Here is a 20,429-nt window from a genome sequence, read left to right as displayed (position 1 = left end):
AGAATTGTAATGCATTCTGCTGTCATTTATTTAAAAACACAATTACAAAAAGAATAAACCATCACTCCCAGCTAATTTTGAAAGAAAAATATTTAATTTGCATTGGAAACTTGATATTTTTCAGTATGGAACAAATGAGTTCATCTACATGAATGGGCAGCTCTATCACACACAAAAAGATTCATATTCAACTGTATACATTCTCAATGACAACTTCAGGATCCATGGGATGTTCAAGATTAAAGGCAATGTTTCTATGGAATGCGCATTCTCATTAGCAAATAAATAAGTTTTCAAAACCTATTCCACAAATTTTATTGTTGAGGTACCAGGGACACTTAACCTTTGAGTCACATCCCCAGCCCTTTTTTAAAAATTTTTAATTTTGAGACAGGGTCTCACTAAGTTGCCTAGGGCCTCATTAAATTGTTGAGGCTGTCTTTGAATTTGCAATCTTCCTGCCTCGGCCTTCCAAGCTACTAAGATTACTGGTGTGCACCACCATGCCTGACCTATCCCTCAATTTTAACATGTATTGAATATGCCTTTCATATATAATATTCTAAGAGAAGTTTAGTAAATTTTACTTTTCCTTTAAAAATGAAAGTTCTAGACCTGTAAATCTAGATGTAATACTATATTTAATTCATTCTTAAAGGTTTTTATTTTTTTTGAACATGAAATAAAATTTCAAAACATAAAAAGAAAACATGTAGAAAAGGAAAAGAAACCACCTTCCTACACTATTCCTGTATCTTTCCCAGACAGTCCTCTTCAGAAGTCACTACTAGTAGGAAAACTAATGACATTTACTAATAATATAGACATGTATAATAATCAACATATAGTGCTATTAATATTACAATGTACTATTTATTAATACCTTAGTTGATTTAAGTGCATAGTGTTGGGAATCAAACTTGCCACATGTTAGGCAAGTGTCCTGCCACTGAGCTATATTTCCAGCCCCAATAATTATAATATTAATACAACTATTGCCACTTTCAGTTTTTTTGTGTGCATCATTATAGATTTTTCCGCATTCTCTCTCTCTCTCTCTCTTTTTCTCTTTCAATATGTAAATATAGATATACAGAGCAAAAAGTAGACCTAAGCCATCTGAATATTAATCTGGATTCAAGTAATTATACCCTGAAATGAAATTATTCCCCTATCAAACCAACAATAAAATTAACTAAATTGTTCCATTTTTTTTAGATATTAGTTTAAAGCAACTAAACAATCAACATAATAGTACAGACAGTCAGGCAAATAATTAATCCAAATACAATGTTTCAAAGTTCACTCAAATTTGTCATTTTTGTAAGCTAGTTATAAAATATTTATTTATTCATATTAAATATTTATTTAGGTGGAAAAATTACTCACATTTTCTATATTAAAAGGATCATTAAAAATGATTTTTACCTGTAAGAACATCACAATTTTACATTGAAAAGCATTTTCTTTTCTTTTCTAGCATATTTATTGCCATCCATACTTAATGGCAAAATGGCAATATTCACATGAGTTTCTTTTATGTTTTCTTTCATTATTATTGTTGTTTCTTGCAGTACATAATCTTTATTTTCAATAGCTTGATTATTTGTGTGTAGCGAGAAATTGGGTTTCGCCTTCAAGTGAATGGCAATGTCCCCAAAGAACCCTTTATCTTGAACAATGTACAACTGCAGATTGGTGATGTTCTCTATGAGACAAACATGCCTCTAGTCAGTATGCTTTTCTGTTTGCTGTCAATGTTGTTTCAAGTACTCACAGTGGAATGTTCTGCACTATCTTTTTAAACAGGTAAGCAAACAAGTAAAACAAATACAGTACATACTCCCAAGGAGTATTCTGTCCATTGTCCCCAAAGTTGTGCTGAAAATCACCATCCATTCCTAGTATTCTGTCTAATCCCTCAGCTCTGATTCCACACGTAGTTTCCTGTGTTGTACGTGTCATATTGAAATTGCTGAAAGTCTTAGGGAAGTGCATATGTAAAGTTGAACAGAGGTTATATGTTTAAAAGATTCTTGAAAATAAATAGTGAGATACATGAAGACATCATTTAATGACTAATCATTAGAATAAGAGTGATCCATGGGATGTTCAAGAGTAAAGGCAATGTTTCTATGGAATGCTCATTCTGAGCATATACTGAAGTTCATATACTGAGGTGTCTATCTCAAGGTTCAAATTATTTCACAACACCTACACTTTATTTCATTTCTTAGATTTTTAAAAAATTAATTTGTCATATAAAATGCAGTAAAAATGCCTGTCAATATTCACCTGCAGGTCTATGAATTTCTAATGACTAATGTTGTGTCTTTCTTTCCAAATTCCACAGTGAGATTCCTGGCAATTGCTAGGTATTTCAAAAATGTGTGTTAAATAAAAAAATAAATGGCTTATTTTATCATAAGTCTATTGTTTCAGTTCTGAACACATGGAAATATAAAGACCCAGGAAATACTACATGTCATTTTTTTCCCATCAACTCTTCCAATGAAAGATATTTGAAAGTTGGATATCCACACTGTTATCTGAAAATGTTAGAATCATCTCACAGTGTATTCTAAATACATATTATGTTTAACCCTTTTTTAAAATACATCAAATGACCTTCATCCATAAAATTATATTTATCCAACAATACAAATAGTTATTTAGGTGAAGATTTCAGCACTTAAAAGAAAAATAACAAGGACTGACCAATGTACACCTCACAGTATAAAATTTTTTCTCATTAATTTTTTGGATTAAGCAATTTATACATTGATACGATGTGCTTCTCACTATGTTGTCAGTGCACCATACAAGTACTAAAAATGTAGAGAGAAAATGTGGGTGAGGAAAACAAACAATGAAGAGAAACTCAAATAAAAAAGTTACCTCTACTGCAATGACTTCACTAAACTGTTAACATTTTTACCATGATAGTATATCTTTTTTTTTTTTTTTTTTTTTTTTTTTTTTTTCTTATATGATATTTTTATTTTTTTTTTTTTTTTTATTTTTTTTTTTTTTTTTTTTTTTTTTTTATTGATTGTTCAAAACATTACAGAGCTCAAGACATATCATCTTTCATACATTTGACTCAATTGGGTTTTGTACTCCCCAAATACATAATACAGACTCACTTCTGTTACATACTCACATTTTTACATAATGGCTTATTAGTGACTGTTGTATTCTGCTACCTTTCCTATCCCCTACTATCCCCCCTCCCCTCCCCTCCCCTCCCATCTTCCCTCTCTACCTCCTCTGCTGTTGTTCAATTCTTTCCCCCTTTTTTTTTTTCCCCCCACCCCCTTGCCCCTCATAACCTCTTATAATTTTGTGTATCACTGAAGGTCTCCTACCATTTCCATATGTTTTCCCTTCTCTCTTGCTTTCTCTCCCCCCATTCGTCTTAGTTTACTGTTAGTCTTTTCCTCATGCTCTTCCTTCCTGTTCTATTCTTAGTGGCTCTCTTTATATCAAAGAAGACATTTGACATTTGTTTTTTAGGGCTTGGCTAGCTTCACTTAGCATAATCTGCTCTAATGCCATCCATTTCCCTGCAAATTCTATGATTTTGTCGTTTCTTAGTGCTGCATAATACTCCATTGTGTATAGCTGCCACAATTTTTTTATCCACTCATCTATTGAAGGGCATCTAGGTTGGTTCCACAGTCTAGCTATTGTGAATTGTGCTGCTATAATCATTGATGTGGCCGTATCCGTATAGTGTGCTCTTTTAAGGTCCTCAGGGAATAGTCCAAGAAGGGCAATAGCTGGGTCAAATGGTGGATCCATTCCCAGCTTTCCCAGGAATCTCCATACTGCTTTCCAGATTGGCCTCACCATTTTGCAGTCCCACCAGCAGTGAACAAGTGTGCCCTTTTCCCCACATCCTCGCCAACACTTATTGTTGTTTGACTTCATAATGGCTGCCAATCTTACAGGAGTGAAATGGTATCTTAGGGTGGTTTTGATTTGCATTTCTCTGATTGCTAGAGATGGTGAGCATTTTCTCATGTGCTTGTGGATTGATTGTATGTCCTCCTCTGAGAAGTGTCTGTTCAGGTCCTTGGCCCATTTGTTGATTGGATTATTTGTTATCTTATTGTTTAATTTTTTGAGTTCTTTGTACATTCTGGATATTAGGGCTCTATCTGAGGTGTGAGGGGTAAAAATTTGTTCCCAGGATGTAGGCTCTCTATTTACCTCTTTTACTGTTTCTCTTGCTGAGAAAAAACTTTTTAGTTTAAGTAGGTCCCATTTATTTATTCTTGTCATTAACTCTTGGGCTACGGGCGTTCTATTAAGGAATTTGGAGCCCGCCCCCACAATATGTAGATCGTAGCCAACTTTTCCTTCTATCAGACGCAGTGTCTCTGTTTTTATATCTAGCTCCTTGATCCATTTTGAGTTAACTTTTGTGGCTGGCGAGAGAAAGGGATTCAATTTCATTTTGTTGCATATGGATTTCCAATTTTCCCAGCACCATTTGTTGAAGATGCTATCCTTCCTCCATTGCATGTTTTTAGCCCCTTTATCAAATATAAGATAGTTGTAACTTTGTGGATTAGTCTCTGTGTCCTCTATTCTGTACCATTGGTCCACCTGCCTGTTTTGGTACCAGTACCATGCTGTTTTTGTTACTATTGCTTTGTAGTACAGTTTGAGCTCTGGTATCGCTATACCTCCAGATTCACACTTCCTGCTTAGAATTGCTTTTGCTATTCTGGGTCTTTTGTTTTTCCATATGAATTTCATGATTGCTTTATCTATTTCTACAAGAAATGTCTTTGGGATTCTGATTGGCATCGCATTAAACCTGTAGAGAACTTTGGGTAATATCGCCATTTTGATGATGTTAGTTCTGCCTATCCATGAACAGGGTACATTTTTCCATCTTCTGAGATCTTCTTCTATCTCTCTCTTTAAGGTTCTGTAGTTTTCATTGTATAAATCTTTCACCTCTTTTGTTAGGTTGATTCCCAAGTATCTTATTTTCTTTGAGGATATTGTGAATGGAGTGGTTTTCCTTATTTCCATTTCAGAGGTTTTGTTGCTGATATACAGGAATGCCTTTGATTTGTGCGTGTTGATTTTATATCCTGCCACTTTGCTGAATTCATTTATTAACTCTAGTAGCTTCTTTGTAGATCCTTTTGGGTCTGTTAAGTAGATTATCATGTCATCTGCAAATAGCGATAATTTAATTTCTTCTTTTCCTATTTTTATGCCTTTAATTTCTTTTGTCTGTCTAATTGCTCTGGCTAGTACTTCGAGAACTAAATTGAATAGAAGTGGTGATAGAGGACATCCCTGTCTTGTTCCAGATTTTAGAGGGAATGCCTTCAGTTTTTCTCCGTTTAGGATGATGCTAGCCTGAGGTTTAGCATATATAGCTTTTACAATGTTGAGGTAAGTTCCTGATATCCCTAGTTTTTCTAATGTTTTGAACATAAAGGGATGTTGTATTTTGTCAAATGCTTTTTCTGCATCTATCGAGATGATCATATGGTTCTTGTCTTTAAGCCTATTGATGTGGTGAATAGCATGTATTGATTTCCGTATATTGAACCAGCCTTGCATCCCAGGGATGAATCCTACTTGATCATGGTGCACAAGTTTTCTGATATGTTTTTGTATTCGATTCGCCAGAATTTTATTGAGAATTTTTGCATCCAAGTTCATTAGAGATATTGGTCTGTAGTTTTCTTTCTTTGAAGTGTCTTTGTCTGGTTTTGGGATCAGGGTGATGTTGGCCTCATAGAATGAATTTGGAAGAGCTCCTTCTTTTTCTATTTCTTGAAATAGTTTGAAAAGTATTGGTATTAGTTCTTCTTTGAAGGTTTTGTAGAACTCCGCTGTATACCCATCAGGTCCAGGGCTTTTCTTGGTTGGTAGTCTTTTGATGGCTTCTTCTATTTCTTCCTTTGTTATTGGTCTGTTTAAACTGTGTGTGTCTTCCTGTCTCAATCTGGGCAAATCATATGCCTTAAGAAATTTATCGATATCCTCGCTATCTTCTATTTTATTAGAATATAGGGTTTCAAAATACTTTCTAATTATCTTCTGTATTTCTGTAGTGTCTGTTGTGATATTGCCTTTTTCATCCCGTATATTAGTAATTTGAGTTCTCTCTCTTCTTCTTTTTGTTAGCATAGCTAAGGGCTTGTCTATCTTATTTATTTTTTCAAAGAACCAACTTTTAGTTTTATCAATTTTTTCAATGGTTTTTTTTGTTTCAATTTCGTTTATTTCTGCTCTAATTTTAATTATTTCTTGTCTTCTACTACAATTGCTGTTGTTTTGTTCTTCCTTTTCTAGGTTTTTGAGGTGTAGTGTGAGTTCATTTATTTGTTGGTTTTTTCTTTTTTTGATGAAAGAACTCCAGGATATGAATTTCCCTCTTAAAACTGCTTTCATTGTGTCCCATAGATTCCGGTATGTTGTGTCTGTATTATCATTTGACTCTAAGAATTTTTTTATCTCTTCCTTTATGTCTTCTGTAACCCATTGATCATTCAATAACATATTGTTCATTTTCCATGTGGTGTAGGATTTCTCCTTCCTTTTTTTATCATTGATTTCCAATTTCATTCCATTATGGTCAGATATGGTGCATGGTATTATCTCCACACTTTTATATTTACTAAGATTTGCCTTATGGCATAATATATGGTCTATTTTTGAGTAGGATCCATGTGCTGCTGAGAAGAACGTGTATCCACTTGATGATGGTTGGTATATTCTATATATGTCAGTTAGGTCTAGGTTATTGATTGTGCTGTTGAGTTCTATAGTTTCTTTATTCAGTTTTTGTCTAGAGGATCTGTCTAATGGCGAGAGCGGTGTGTTGAAGTCACCCGTAATTATTGTGTTATGGTCTATTTGACTCTTGAACTTGAGGAGCGTTTGTTTTATGTAGATTGCAGCTCCATTGTTTGGTGCATACAAATTGATAATTGTTATGTCTTGTTGGTGGATGGTCCCTTTTAACAGTATATAGTGTCCTTCTTTATCCTTCTTAATTAACTTAGGTTTGAAGTTGATTTTATTTGATATGAGTATGGCCACTCCTGCTTGCTTCCGAGGGCCATGTGAGTGGTATGATTTTTCCCAACCTTTTACCTTCAGCCTGTGTATGTCTTTTCCTATCATATGAGTCTCCTGAAGGCAGCATATTGTTGGATTTGTTTTTTTGATCCAGGTTGCTAGCCTATGTCTCTTGATTGGTGAGTTTAGGCCATTAACATTTAAAGTCACGATTGAGATATGATTTGTACTTCCAGTCATGCTTCTTTATTTATTTATTTTAGTTTGGCTAGTTTTACTTTTTTTGGTTATTTTCCTCCTCCTTTACTGAGATACCTCTTGTTGTTAGTTTTGGGCACTATTTTTCAATTCCTCTTCTTGTAGTATATTGCTCAGAATGCTTTGCAGTGCTGGTTTTCTTGCTGCAAATTCTTTTAGCTTTTGTTTATCGTGAAAGATTTTAATTTCGTTGTCAAATCTGAAGCTCAATTTTGCTGGATACAGTATTCTTGGTTGAAATCCATTATTTTTCAGCGTTTGAAATACATTGTTCCAGGATCTTCTCGCTTTCAAAGTCTGTGCTGAGAAATCAGTCGTTAACCTAATTGGTTTACCCCTGAATGTAATCTGTCTCTTTTCTCTGGTAGCTTTTAATATTCTCTCCTTGTCCTGTATGTTGGCTATCTTCATAATTATGTGTCTTGGAGTTGGTCTATTATAGTTTTGAATGTTTGGGGTCCTGTAGGCTTCCAGGATTTGGCAATCTGCAATGACTCTACTGCAATGACTTCACTAAACTGTTAACATTTTTACCATGATAGTATATCTTTAAAAATTGAAAGTATTTTTAAAAACCTTATTGCTAAGTAGTCACATGATCATAAAATTTGAAGAACAAAAATGGCTATGACTTGTCAAATTGGAAAAGTAATATAAAAATAGAAATTTGCATTTTTTTAAGCATCAAAAGTAAATTCATTTTTTACTAAAGCCTGAAAAATATGTAACTGAATTTACCTTTAGGCTCTGCTACTCTGGTGAAGAGAGACTTGGCATGCCAGCCCACGAAGCCATAGGGAGAGTCACTGGGCAGAGCAGTTATTACGGACTTGTTTCTTTTCTGATCAATAGTAACACTTTTTGATGGGTCCTCAACCCCTTCTGTGGCAATTTGGGTTAGTGTTATGATCACATCCTCTGATAACTCTGGTATATCATCAGCAAGAACAGTTAGAGTAATTGTAGACAGTGCCTGGCCTTCAGTAAATGAAATCTAAAATTTTAGAGAAAGATTTTATTTATCCTGTCATTATCACTCTGCCGTAAGGATATTAAAAAGTTTGATTTTCTTTCAATTATGATATAATTTAACAAAGAGTTTAGCAACAATATGTTATTATACAAATAAATAACTTTTACATTAAAAATAAGAATGGTAGGAAAAAGAAAAAGTAAACCATTTCTAAACCTAAGCTAATAAATCATATAGTCAAGTTGTCATATCCTGGAGCCTATATTTCTTTCTAATTTAGTGTACAAAGTCTTTCTGAAAATCTGCTAGATAACACATGTAAAGTTCTATAAAAATAAAAGAAGGCGGCATGATAGCTTAAACATTTTTCTCTATAGAATTTTTGTCAGGATTGCTACTCCAGATAGAAGCAACATTTAACAATGAATCAACCTAAGGAAAGAGAGAGAGAGAAAGGGAGGGAGGGAGAGGGAGAGAGGGAGAGGGAGAGAGGGAGAGCAGGAGAGAGGAGGGAGAGAGGGAGAGAGAAAGAGAGAGAGAGAGAGAGAGAGAGAGAGAAATACAAATCATAGCATTTCTCTCCTTCTCTGTCTCCATTGTCTAAGGAGACAGATCCTAATTTGCTTAAAGGCATCTGAAGTCCCTGTTGACCAGAATTCTGTCAGCTTCTTGAATGCTATTTCCCATTATGCCCACCTCATACCCACTCTCCAACAATATGGCTACAAACCACAATTATTCAAATTGGTATTACAAGCATATGCATCTACCCCTGTTGACATGCACCTTGTCACTCAGGGAAGGCACTGGAAGATATAAACCCAAGAGCTTTATTAATAAAATCAGGAGTGAGAAAACTACTGCCTACTGGCCAAATCCATTTTTCATAAATGAAGTTTTATTGAAACACAGCCAAGCTTATTCAATTGCATGCTGTCTATGACTGCCTACATTATCTACTTTATATCATCTAGCAAAACTGTGCAACAAAGGCAAACTAGTTGTGAGCGAGAACAGATGGCTAAGAAAGCCTAAAATATTTACTATCTATCCCTTACAGAAAAAAAGTTCTTATTCCTGAGTAAAATAATTCTTTCAATAATATAGCATACATTTTGGGTAATACTATGCACTAAATTACAAATAATTTTAATCATGCTTTTATATGAAATCTTAATTGGAGATATGTAATTCAGAAATATGACTTAGAGTCTTGGTAGCTTGCATAAAGTAAATATGAAATTCAATGGAATTTGCTGTAACATTCCTTTTTTAAAGATTTTTTTATAATATTTTTTAATTGTAGATGGACACAGTATCTTTATTTTATTTATTTTTATGTGGTGCTGAGGATCGAACCCAATGCCTCACACTTGCTAGGCAAGCGCTCTACCACTGAGCCACAACCCTAGCCCTGCTATAACATTCTTAATACACTGAAATTCCACTCACCTTTCAAAATAAATGAAACTAGAAATGTGGACTATAATAATCAATTTTCCTTTTGGGGGATATTGCCATAAAAGTTTTTTTAAAAATAATTCTTCAGAGAAGCATTTGGGCAAAACAAAACAAAAAACTTGACTAATGTATAAGACCCAAGGCAAGCTAAGGAGACAACCCATCTTGTACATCAGACAAGAGGCTTCCTGAAACTTCTTTTTGTGAGTCATCTACTTCTGTGGCCATCCTGATTCCACTTTTGCACCTGAGCTCCAAATTTATACTGTCCTCCAGTTAATGCTAATGTGATCCTCTACCCACATCTCTTCTAGGGACATACAACCCCACAGCTGCTGGGAACAACAGCTTCTGTGCTCCTCATTGGAAATGGTCCTTACATGCAGCAAATGTCTCACCCAAGATTATGCCCCACTAGAAGGTGGCATGAAGTAAAGAACTACAAAAATGGGGAAGACAATGGTTCAGCCTTAAAATTGGAATGACTCCAAAGGATCAGCTTGACTGCAGAACTCTCCCACAGGATCAACTTCAATTATAACTGCCCATAGATCAACTTCTCCCCCTTCACTTTCTTCTCTTCCTCTTTTTCTTATGAATGCAACTCAAATAAACCTTCTGCCCATGTTCCCAACCTCTATCACTATACACCATTGATATATCTTTTCCAGAAGGTTGATTATTTTACCCAGGCTTATTCATACTTACCAGCCCTCCCATTTTATCTAAACATTAATAACATGTTTCCATCCACAGTTTGGGTGGCTTTATCTTTCTGACAATGTAATACTAAAAATTTGATATATTGAACCTCAAGAGGGATAACTATTTACAGATAATTTGGGTTTTGTAGAAAAAAGGAACAATAACCATAGCAACAAAACTAACCTCAAATTGTATTTCTCTCTGTGGTAATTTGTAAGAATTCAGTGTTGACATTTCATCACTGAGGCAGGATCTGGTCTCATATATCAACAGTAATCATAATTTGTATGTGTCTTCTACAATTTTTGAACATTACATACCACTCCCGAGGTAGGAAATATATCATCAATACTTCCATCAGCTTCCATACTACAGTTATATGGCCATATGTGCCTTTTAAGCGCTCAACATTCAAGGTTACGAGGCTATCTTGCTCTATTTCTTCTATTTGCTTAAATAATGAATTCTGAAAAATACGCCAAAAGTCACAAGGATTGACTTGAAATCACCTAAATATAGTCTTTTCTTTATTTCATGTTATTATGCTTTTGTAGATTTCATGGTAATAAGCAATGTGAAACAGTAAATTAAAATAACAGTTAAAAATAGTAAAGTAAGAATGACTATGATTTTATTTTTAAGCATACAGGTTTAAGTAAATAAAATACTAGTCAATAAAGATTTAATTTTATAGGATTATTTTTATTTTTGTTCTATATTTTCAAATTTTGTTGAGTGAACATATTATTAAATTGATAATAAGAAAGCATGTTCTTTTATAAAATAGTACTTATAACATGTAAAAAGTTTGTAGAATGGAAAGGACATGGAGTCAGGTGAGCAAGAAGCCTTTCCCTCAGAGTAAGGTCTGGCAATCCCTCTAGGTCTGTTCTTCCTAATGGTAAAATCTGTTGGACCTATAAGGTCTCCAGCTTTCACCCCAGTGCAGCACATCGTAAGAATGAAGATGCTCCTTCCAATCATTTGCAAATGTAACTTTATACTTAAATTCACATCCTCTTATCTATTTCTGTTCATGGTGTTTCATATCTACCTCACAAACCTTACAACTATTTTACCAGCCAGAAATCTTCCTTTGCTTTATATTAGAATTTCTTTCTTCTCACCTATGCTTCCTAGCCTCTTACCATTTTTCCAAATTAATTTGTACCTCTGTGACTTAATATTCTTCACTGAACACACAACAGAAGATCTCTTGCCAGCCATTTAATGAAATTTCCTTCAAATGAATATTTTAGATAATCCCTTCTTACAATATATCCTTGGCTTCTCAAAGGTAATAAGAAAAAAATATGAAGTTTTAAAGATTTTTTTTCTTTCCAGTAAGATTTTTCATATCTTTTTACTATGATAATCTGAAAAGAGACTCCCCCATTAATTTCTTAAAGCTTACGAAAGCTTCTATTTAGAATGCTAATTTCAGTAAAGATCCTATCCTACAGTGATACTTCATACAGTATTTTAACAAATTGTTACAGATGTTACAGAGTAATAAAATCTTGCTCAAAGCAAACATTCCTGAAGAAAATGCCTTGATTTTAAAATATGCATATAATTTATTCAGAAAAGACAATGACTTTTTAAAAGAAAAAATATCCTCTCTGGCTCTATATTTTCCATAAAGGAAGGTTAGTTAAATGAGGACTTCATGCAGCCAGAAATATTCAAAATGTTCTTGTCATCTACTACACCTCATCTTGAAAGGAGACTGTCCAGACAAAAAAGAGCTGTGTTGAGAAATTCTGAAAGGACTAAAGGAATCCAGGGTACTTACCCTGGCATGGTGACACCACAGTGATTTAGTGTCTCTAGACAATTTTTAAACAAGGTTCCTAAAGTGGAATCTACCGTGCCCATACAATTGAGGATAGTCTGTGCTCTCTATCTGCAGAACAGCTTCAAGGTAAGAAGATGGACACACGCTGCAGAACATGAGGGTTCTTGTCCCAGTAATGCAGCTCTGCTCTACATACTTGTCTGTTGTCCTGCAAAGGCTGTGGAAATGTTCTGTACCCCTCCACATGCAATGACATGATCATTGAAGCACCCTTGCAAACAACTGACTGAGGACATTAGAATGTCCAAAGCTTGTCATCTTACATCCCCCAATCTTGCTCTTCTCACAGTTGTTCATATCTTGGGGAAGGGTAAATTCATGCTTCCCATAGCTCTGCTTATTTGCTGAATTACTGTAATAGTCTCCTGAATTACTGCAATAGTCTCCACACTCCTGTGGGAGTGTCCTTCCCACTCACAGTATGTGTTCAATATTATAGTCAGAGAATTCTTTTTACAATGAATCAGGTCACACATTTCTTCTACCCTAACCCCTCCAAAGGCTTCTAAGAGGGCAAACTCAGTACGATGCTAAATAAGGGACTTGTGTACAAAAATATTGACATAGCAGTCCTGATTGTTGTCCCTAAAAAGGCCAGCTCACAGGCTAGTCCTCAGCTAGTGTTTGGGAATATGAATTTCAAGAGGGTTCCCACCATTCTCAGAACTTCTGTTTTGGGTACTGGAGGATGAACTCGAGGATACTTTACCACTGATCTATGCCCCAAACCCTTGTGTTTTTTTATTTCTAGAGAGGATATCCAGGAGAATCTTTGTCATTTAATATTCCTGCCTTAATCTCCTGAGAGAATGATAAGATATGCACCACCACACCCTTCTCTATTCCCAGAGCTCTCAAGTTGCTCCCTGTGCCCAAGCTATTTGTACAAATAATGTGATTAACTAACATCTGTTTTCCTTCTGGAAGTGTAGAATTTTGGTATGTGACAGGCAGATGGTAACCACATGACCAACTGCCAATTAAAACCTTGGGCACTGAGTCTCTAGTGAGCCTCTGGTTGGCAAAATTCCACATGTTGTAACAACTGGATGCTATGGAAATGAGTATGTCCTGTGAGACTCTGCTGGGAGGGGATTCTTGGCAGTTTACACCTGGTTTCCTCTGACTTCACCCATGAGCATTTCCCCATGGAGAATTTTGAGTTTGTATCCTTTGCTTTCATGAATCATAGCTATGAGTATGATTCAACACTAAGTATATGAGTGCTCCCAGTGAATCATCAAAACTATGGATGGTCTTGGGATAACAGGCCCCTGAGTAGCCTCCTGGACCTATCTCCCCCTCCTACACTGACTGTAGCCAGTGACTTCCTTGTTGCTCTATAAGGACAAGAGGGCACTGCAGGCCTCTCCTCTTGGTAATGGGTCCCTGTCTGAACTGTTACTACCCCAGATGTCAATATAATTCAATTTTCAACCCCTCCAGGCCTATGCCCTTCTGTAACTTCATACAGCCCTTCCTGACCATTCTATTATATATTTCCTATCTGCAACCCACACCCCTTCTTTCATGCTCCATATGCCTTCTCTGCCAGATGCTTCTGAACAGCACTAGCACCGTCAGATATAGTACATGTTTTATTGTATCTTTGCCTATTGTCAGTGTCTCCTTGATCCCCTCTAGGATAATGAAGGTAGAGATTTTTATTGTTTCATTCTCTGACATCTTTAACATCTGGCAGAATATCCAGAACATAGTGTTTATTAAATATCTGCTGCATTTATGGAATAAATGAAAAACCAACTGATCAGGTTTGTTGCCCAGTTCTGGTCAATGAGAGATAAGAAGTTTTTGAGAGGCTTTGGGAAATTTCTTCTTTAATCAAAATGGGATATAAAGTATCTTTCTTTCCCTAACTGGACATGAATAAAAAGCAGTAGCCCAAATAATAATATCAGTTTTCAAACAACCAATGAAGAATCCATTTTGAACTAACAAAGTAGAGAAAGGGAAAGGACCTCTATTGACACAGTACAATCTCCAACTTCTTTCTCTGTGGACATGCTCTTAACACTTAAGCTAATATAAATTAAGTTTTCCTTATATGTAGAAGATTTCAGAGGAAGAGAGATAATAGCTGTACATATAACTCTAGTTCAAAAGTCAGAATACACCTAGCAAATATAATACATGATGCAACATGAATGGCTGTTCTTTTGCTCACTGGCAAAAGCTGATAAAGGCTGTGTGTGGAATATATTTAAAAAGATTAGCATGGCTGGTTTTCCTCAAGACAAGACATTTGCATGTGTGCAATGCACATATAGTTATATCTCTCTTCCATACTCCCCACAATAATAAAATTTTATGTGATATGTATGACAAAACACAGTGTATAGTGTATTAAACAGTCTGTCTCATCATTGCCCTCTGGTAAAAAGGCTAACAGCAGAGCCAAACTCCTGGACCAAGAACAATTAATTTCAAATTGAAATAAAAAGAATAACTACAAAAAAATTAGGACAAGTTGATCCAGAGGCCCAATTGTGTAAGACAGCAAATTCCAAGATGCCAACAGAATTCACCTTAGAATGCAGAACAGGGGATAAAGCCATGGCAAAGGAAAAGAGAACAGCTGCAGGGAGTATGACTCACTCACCAAGTGCAGAAAAGTCCTAATTTATAAATGAGAATGAACAAAATCACTTTGACTTACGAGTATAAAATCCTTAGTATCATTACTTGAGCAAATCCAACAACTCCATAGGCATCATCATTAGACAGAATAGTTATTTTCACATAGCCATTGCTACCAATCTCTGCTCCACTTTGGGATTTTTAAGCTGAACTCTGAAGGATTCTTCTTCTTCTGGAACTACATCATCAAGAATATTTACTGATATTGTAGCTTCTCTGTCCCCAGGTTCAAATATCAGTTCACCTGAACTAGCTTAAGAAGCGTACATAAAATAAGTTAACGACAACAAATTTAAAATACACACATACTAGATTACTCATGAAACACATTACACTGAGTAATATTAAAGTTTTGGAAGAATCACATTTCATAAATAATTTTTTAATTAAAATTATGTACATAGTACTGAAGAACTTCATAGAATTCATATTAGAGATATGGATAACATCTCTATTTCTGGCTTAAAAATAGCTGTTATATATTATATATTCCTCAGTCATTGAGACTTAGAAATTTGATGCCATATGAAATTTTAGTGAGCATACAGACACCTTTGCATAAGTGTTGGACCTACCTAAGAATAAAGTCAGACTAGCTGGAGATGTAGGCCAGCTCATACATGTGTGAGTGGGCAGCTCCCACAACAGCAATTAATTTCTTGCTTGAATTAAGGGACTTTACTGTAACAGAATATGCATCCTGAGCAGAACGTGCTTCCAGAACAAATGAGAACTGATTCAGCTATGAATTCCAGCAGTAAAGAGCAGACCCTTCTTGGCCATGTACAAGTATGTGGACTGCAAGAAAGAAAGAAAAGGCATCTTGGGGTGAAAAGTGAACTCTTTCATACACTCTCTCCCCCATTTCCAAAGCAAAACTTTTCCCAAAGTTCCATTTGGACATCTCAAATTAAGTAAATATAATGCTATTTCTAAAAGTACCTAAATATAAATAACAATTTATGAGTGCTGTGGAACGATCAATCCAGCTGGACAATGCACCCACATGCATTTAAGAGAAATGAAAACATGTCTGGTAGCACTCACATGGGTTTTGTATTCTTAAATCTATCTCAATATCTATTTATAAGTACTTTTTAAAAAATATATATATTTTTAGTTGTAGTTGAAAACAATATCTTTATTTATTTATTTTTCTGTGGTGTGAGGATGGAACCCAGTGCCTCAAACATGCAAGGCGAGTGCTCTACCACTGAGCCACAAGCACAGCCCCTATAAGTAATTTTTTAAAGTAAAAAATATCCATAATCACACCAGTAAATGTTTTAATTTTTATATTTTCCTCTCTAGTCACTATATTAATTTATATCTGACAGTTATAAATAGTAAAAAATTGTATAAAAAAATCTAAATTAAGAATTTTATCCCATATTTATAGTTTTACACAGGATTATATGTTTATATGTTGCTGTGTAGTATATAAATTCATAATTTTAATGCATAGATAATAATATGTAGGGTTGATCTTCAAGATATATTTAATAATTTCCCTACATTGCCTATCTGTTGTTTTACATTTCATTTCCAATATTAAGTAAAGACAGAATTTTTATTATTTCAATAGATAAATTATTCAAGGTTATTAGGCCAAAGTGTATGAACAAATTCATGACTCCTAAAGTATATTCTGCCAATTCTTTTTGAAATGTTATCAGAAAAGTGTATTTTTATTAAATTCAAAGCAATGGCACACATTTGTATCTACAGAAGTTGGGAAGGAAGAGGGCATACATGTTGTATATAATACTAAACAATCTTGAGGCTTAATACTGGCCAAGGTGGGTAGGGGGGTCCATATAGAAACATCCAAATTCCAGCACTTAGAGAAACTCAATGGAACATAAACTCCCAAATAAAACTGATTGAGTGTTAAAATAGCACATGGGACCAGAAATTATGAGGGTCTTCTAAACTGTTAGCCCATAAGTTATAGTGGCAAACCCCATATTCTTACTCCTACATATCAAGAACTACTGACCATATTTGTTTACAGCAATTAATTTAAGTACTATTATAGTTTGTAAATGTTATGTAAAAGACTAAGAAAAGTCTTATTAACACACATGAATCTTTAACTATCCATATATTTTGCATAAAGCTTTATAAAACTGGAGATATTCAGAAAAAAATAAAACTCAAATGGATCTGAAAGCCCTCAAATTTAGCTGACACAGTCTCAACCAAGATCAAAACTAGAGTGATCCGAGCGCCACTGATTTTGGTTCTCCACCTTCATAGATATTCTCTATTCACTTCTCAATTGGGTTGGTATGAATAGGAAACAAGTTGATAATGTGATGTTCACATTAAAAATATGGGTGCTCAAATCTGCTTACAGATACTCTTCAACTTGTAATGAAATTATGTCCTGATAAATCCATAATACGTAGAGAATAGCATCAGTCAAAATGCACTCAATACTGTTAACCCACTGAACATCACAGCTTAGATTAACCTGCTTTAAATGTGCTCAGAAAAAGCCTCCAGTTGGGCAAAATCATCTAACACAGAGTCTATTTTATAATTGAATATTGAATGTCTCATATAACTAGTTGACTACAGTACACCACACAGAATGCAATCTCTGCTGTTTGCACTGTGATTATGGGGCCAACTGGAAGCTGCACTCCTTGCTGCTGCCCAGCATTGCAATCATGCTGCATATCACTAGCCTTGGAAAAAGTCAAATTTCAAAATATACAGTATGGATTTGACTGAATATATATCACTTTCATACCATCAAGTCAAAAACGGAAAATCCTAAGCACAGCCATTTTAAGTCAAGGACCATCTATATATACATATAATGAGTATTTCCTCAGAAAGTAAACATTTATAACATTTCAAAAGCAGGAAATTGGGTCAGAGAATTGATAACAAAAAATCTTACATCTCTACTCTGGGACATGGAAGTGTAACTAGTACTCATACTCTTCTTCCATTTAGCAAAACGATAAAAAAGCAGAAGTTATCTCAAAGAAAGGCAACCAGATAAGACAGTTTAAGAAGTGTAGATAAAGAGAAGTTTGAGTACTGAATGGTAGAAAGTAAGTATTCTTAACATTTACAGATGTGAGACTTTAAGAATGAAGACAGTAAGAGACAGTGTGGCCAGGAAGAGCTACAGAGGAAGCAGCAACATCAGGAGAGAACTGAGTTCCAGCCTAAGGAGAAGGGAAGATTTTGAGGAAGGTCTGAGATAACAGTCTATCTGTTCCACAGGGCCTAATGGGAGCATGTGAGGTGGGACAGGGCATCTGGCCTAAACCTCAGGGTTTGTGTGATCTACAGGATGTACAGACCAAATAAGGATGAAAGTCTCTTCACCTCCATGTGCCCTGGACTTCTCATGAAGACTAAACAGAGATGAAGAGAGCAACCATCTATTCCAGATGATTTCCAAAAAGGATGATGTCCAGAGGTCATAGTTTTGGTGAAGCTAACAGTTGGGGGACTAAGAAAGGAGGGTTAAGGAGCCTTCCAAGCAGTATACAGAGCTGTGAGATTTAAGTGAGATTTAAAAGGGGGGGTGCTAACTAGGCCCTGGAACATAATAAACATTCAGTCTTTAAAGGCTATAGATTTCCTTATGTTCTGAATCACTTACCAGCCCTTTAAAAAAGTGGAGTTCAACAAGGTTCAGTTTGAGTTCTTTTTCTCATACTACATAGTCTCTTTCTAAACCATTCTATCTCAGCCTATACTAAAATGATCCTCTGTACTTAGTGACTTCCACTGTTTATCTGTGACTAAGGATTCTCTTCTAAACTCCAACCAATAATATTTACTCAAAGGCATCTCAAACTCAACATATCCCAACCAAATTCATTATCTTTGTCCCAGAAAGGCACAGTCCTCCCCCATGTCACCTCCATGATAGTTGTTGTATCATGTTTCCATTACCTGCAGAAATGAAGGCTATTGACAACCTCTCTCTCACCTACCCCAAACATCTTGTTGACCATCAACTCTTCCGGATTTAACTCATGAGATATCTGAATCAATCTACTCCACCTGCATCACCAACTTATTTTCCACCTGCATCACCAACCTATTTTCCACCTGCATCACCTACCACTTTCCAAGCTAGCCTAGTCTAAAGTATGTGTCTCCAGAGTGTCTTCAAATACTTTTTCTTAGTAGCCTCTAAGTTTTTCTACCATGACAGCAAAAAGCTCCCCTTTAAAACAAACACACAGTCTCTCTCTCTCTCTCTCTCTCTCTCTCTCTCTCTCTCTCTTCCTCCCTCCCTCCCCATCCCTCTCTAACTTGTCTCCCTATATTTCTTCATCACCTTCTCATAAAAAGTACCCCAATACTTCTAGAAGAAAGACAAAACTCTTTCAAGTCCCCATATGATTTATCTGTTTAATCTTTGGTTACACCCCACACTACTGTCTCCTCCTTGCCTGTTTTGGATCACACTGGTCTTCCTTGTCCTTCTCTCAAAGCACCACTCACCATCACCACCTGACCTCTGTACATGCTGCTGCCTTTGCCTGGAGCCCATCTCATGCTCAATTCTTTGTCTCATGAACTCTTACTCAACCTATCGTTCTCAGCTAAACAATTCTTCACTAAGAAAGTTTTCTGGTTCTCTCTTTAGACCAGGTCAGTTTTTCCCCATTTTGTATTATGAAAGTACAATATTCCATTCTTTTTATTTGTTTATGGATAGAAAATTGTGTGCTACGTATGATGTCTCTCTTCCCTACTATGTGCTAAACTTCTTCAGGATAAGGACAGACTATATAATTTTGCTTACCCTTGTTTCCCTAGGTTCTACCTCTGTGCTTGGCACATAATTGGCATGTAAAATACATCTATTAACTAATAAAAAAGAGAAGGGTAAAGGGGAATATGAGTTTATATGTCCTTGTAGTCTTTGTTATATTCATTCTTCCCCTTCCATATAAAGAACTCATCACTACCCAATAATCTCTGTCAAGTCATTAATCAGAATAAAATATGTGATCCTCACAGTCATGGCAGCAATGTAATATTTTTAAAAAAATATTTGACACATACAAAATAAGAAAGCCCCTGAACATTCTTTAATGCATAATTTCAGCTTTCAGGGGATCTATAATAAGCCTCTCTGAATAATTACCTACAATCTTTTCATACTTCCACAACCTCAAGTCATAGAAACAAAAGAAATAAAGAGTCCTCACAATGGGTCCCTTAATAAACCTCTGGCAGAATTTCCCACAAATTCTTTTAGAAAGTTTGCCTATTATATTTTTAAAAAATCTTTAAAGGCAATTCTATAACTTTAATTAATGGCCCATTCATGCAGCACACTTCATCCTTAATTTATTAGACAACTATTTTCAATAATAATAAGTGCCTTAAGTAGACACAGTTAAGCCATTTGAAAACTTGAGGTATAAGAGAAGCAAAAATTAAAAGGCACAAAATTAAGGGACAACTGAA

At 35.2% G+C, this 20,429-nt stretch overlaps 1 protein-coding gene across 1 annotated transcript in view; it reads right to left on the bottom strand.

Annotated features, from left to right (window-relative positions):
• LOC144374779 (adhesion G-protein coupled receptor V1-like) overlaps positions 1-19,508 on the bottom strand; it is an 87,074-nt gene extending 67,566 nt beyond the window's left edge. The window contains 1 exon segment of the mRNA XM_078037515.1: positions 19,455-19,508. Within this exon segment, the coding sequence (XP_077893641.1) occupies positions 19,455-19,508 (54 nt within the window).
• Positions 19,509-20,429: the final 921 nt, after the last annotated feature.

This window comes from Ictidomys tridecemlineatus, unplaced genomic scaffold, assembly GCF_052094955.1.
Source record: "Ictidomys tridecemlineatus isolate mIctTri1 unplaced genomic scaffold, mIctTri1.hap1 Scaffold_88, whole genome shotgun sequence".
NCBI classification, from domain to species: domain Eukaryota; kingdom Metazoa; phylum Chordata; class Mammalia; order Rodentia; family Sciuridae; genus Ictidomys; species Ictidomys tridecemlineatus.
This window is presented reverse-complemented; position numbering and strand designations above follow the sequence as displayed.